The 2,478-nt window shown below is 38.2% G+C and overlaps 1 protein-coding gene across 1 annotated transcript in view; it reads left to right on the top strand.

Moving 5' to 3' along the window:
• The window catches only part of styk1b (serine/threonine/tyrosine kinase 1b), a 5,337-nt gene continuing 2,859 nt past the window's right edge, over positions 1–2,478 (top strand). Inside the window, exons 1-3 of the mRNA XM_035672646.1 lie at positions 1–391; positions 1,202–1,257; positions 1,434–1,604. Coding sequence (XP_035528539.1) covers positions 1,203–1,257; positions 1,434–1,604 — 226 coding nt within the window. The 5' untranslated portion in view covers positions 1–391; position 1,202. The remainder of the gene's footprint in view (positions 392–1,201; positions 1,258–1,433; positions 1,605–2,478) is intronic.

Genomic DNA, 2,478 nt, shown 5'->3' with positions numbered 1-2,478 from the left:
CAAAGAGAGGCAGAGTGAGACCGGATTGCCGTAAACCTGATATCAGTGCAATGCATCACATCTTAATTGGAGAAGGAGACAAACAGGAAGGAGGAAGAAGGAAGAGGTAAATAAGAGAGAAGAAGGATGAGGTGTAGGTGAGGAGGGTGGAGTTAAGAAAATACTGAAGGTGGACAAACAGAGAGCAGCACATTGATCCCCTGAGCCTGACAAATCACCAGAGAAAAACAAAGACAATGAAGATCTGAGCAGCAAGGCTGAACCCGGACTCCACATTCAGCTGGAAGGATGTGAAAAGTGCCTGACTGTGTGAAGGTGGGAAACATGAGCCTGAAATAACAGGATCAAACATTTTCTTTGGGATATAGGACACAAACTGAAGGGAGCTGAGGTAAAGATTTTAAACACTAAATCTGTTTTCTATCACACTGTTATATTTTGTTAATATAGCTCTGAGGTAGAGAGAGATGAGGTTAATGCATGATGTTAATTTAATTATCAACATGACACCGAATCTGGTGCTGTTTTTTCCATTTATGTTTGCCCTTTGGGTGTGTAGTTACACTAGCATTTATGCTTCTAAAAATCTAGACCAACAGGTTTAGAGATCTTGGATGTGACGTAAAAGGATTATAATATGGGTGAAGAGCTTTCCTATGTGGCTGCAGTGACTTCTAGTGAGTTCTATTCCTATTATACACTGCATTTAAAGCAACTTTAAATTCAGATATTCCTAAATTAGAGATGATCTTTGGTGAAGGGTGTATCTTATGTCTTAAACTAGCTAATATAATTACATCACCTTAAAATTGAGCATTTAAAAGGTCTGTGTAAGTCCTAAATGATAATGTTGTGTTATAGTGAGGTGTCAGAGTTATTACTGATAGTTTGGCATACCTCAGAGACAGTGATACAACATCTGAAGTTCCTGGTCTCGCTTACACGTTTCTCAGACACCTTCTCGTACTGGATACCTTGTAAAGAGTCGTGTTACTATTCACAGATTCAGCCCGAGATTAGATGCGTTTCAGGGGACTAACACTGTCACTTTATCTGTTGTTTTTATTCTCTACATCTACTTGTGTATCCACAACAAACACTTACATGGTTTTTGTAGTCCAACTGAAGGTTAGACTGTGTGAAGAGTGTGTGAGGATCTTTGCAACATTTCTTTAATCTCATCTCTTTTCACATGCGACAGGATGTCTTCATTATCAGAAGCAGACTTCCGCTGCAACCACGGAGATACAATTTGTGGTAAGTTTTACTTTGACCTCTAACTTGGCCTGGTCCATTGGAGGCCTTGAGGTTAAATGTTCACTTAAGTTGACAGATGAACAGACAGCATAGACAAACAGTGTCTGCCACTTTAAGATCACTGTCTCTCAGACTCGCTGAGTGATTGTAAGTATTGTGTCTGTTCCTGTTTGCAGAGATCCGTGTGTATGAGCAGGAGGTGATCGTTGTGCCCATCTTGCTGCTGTCCAGCTTCTTGGTCACTCTTGTCTTCATTATCCTGCTACGCTATTGTCCGGAGAGAGTTGATCGCATCCGTCCACAGGCCACAAAGGCGCCCACCAGGAGAGTGCTGCATGGGATTGATGGTAGGAAACTGGAATAGACACAAGTTTAATTCAAATGAATGAAGTCATATCACAGAAATTAAATTGGATCTACACAACAGTCAGGAAGCTGTTTCTATATGTATATTTATTGTATTTTGCTTTCTCTTAGAGGTGTGCTTAAGATTCTAGGTTTATTTTGCTTAATTTAATGTGTATTCATTGTTTTCTTTGTTTAGCACCTTTTACTTATAAGTCAGATTTATCATGTTGTCAATTTATCAAATCATAAAGCTGCCCAGAACCTAAAGTTCAAGAAAAATGCCACAGGCGCCTATAAAGGCGGACAAATCTGTAGTGGTGATCAGTCAAAATACTATCATAGAACAATTCAAGAACAAAATGCAGCAGAGGAAAGTAAGAAATGGAACTATATTACAGTCATATTTTGTTTGCCATGTATGTTTGCTTGTAAATTACTGACAATATTGATAATTCAAAGTTATAAAACTTTATTCCAATAAAATATTTATGATCTACAGACAAAAGATACTTACATAATATTATGTGTGACTACCCATGTCAGCACTTTCACCTGGATTTCTCAGTTATGTTACTATAAATAAAACATGCTCACTGTATTCAGTTTAGACAGACTCCAGAGGGTTAAATAGGAGCAGTTGACTGAAACCAGTCCAACAACCTTTTACACAATTCTCTGTACTAGATATTTATGTCTAACATTTGTACAGTGTTTACTATTACATTCAGAATGTTACACAAATGACACTGGATTCACTTTACGATTTATCCATACTCTTTTAATCAGTGTTTTACTTAGTGTTTATTTATGAATTATGAATTCAAGGAAAATGGTGCTGGGAGTAGGGGTGTTGAGGGGGCTGCAGCACCCCCT

This window comes from Morone saxatilis, unplaced genomic scaffold (genome assembly GCF_004916995.1).
Source record: "Morone saxatilis isolate NCDOM2014 unplaced genomic scaffold, NCSU_SB_2.0 Contig24, whole genome shotgun sequence".
In the NCBI taxonomy this organism is placed as follows: Eukaryota; Metazoa; Chordata; class Actinopteri; family Moronidae; genus Morone; species Morone saxatilis.
The sequence above is the reverse complement of the archived record's forward strand: the minus strand, read 5'-3'. Positions and strand labels throughout refer to the sequence as shown.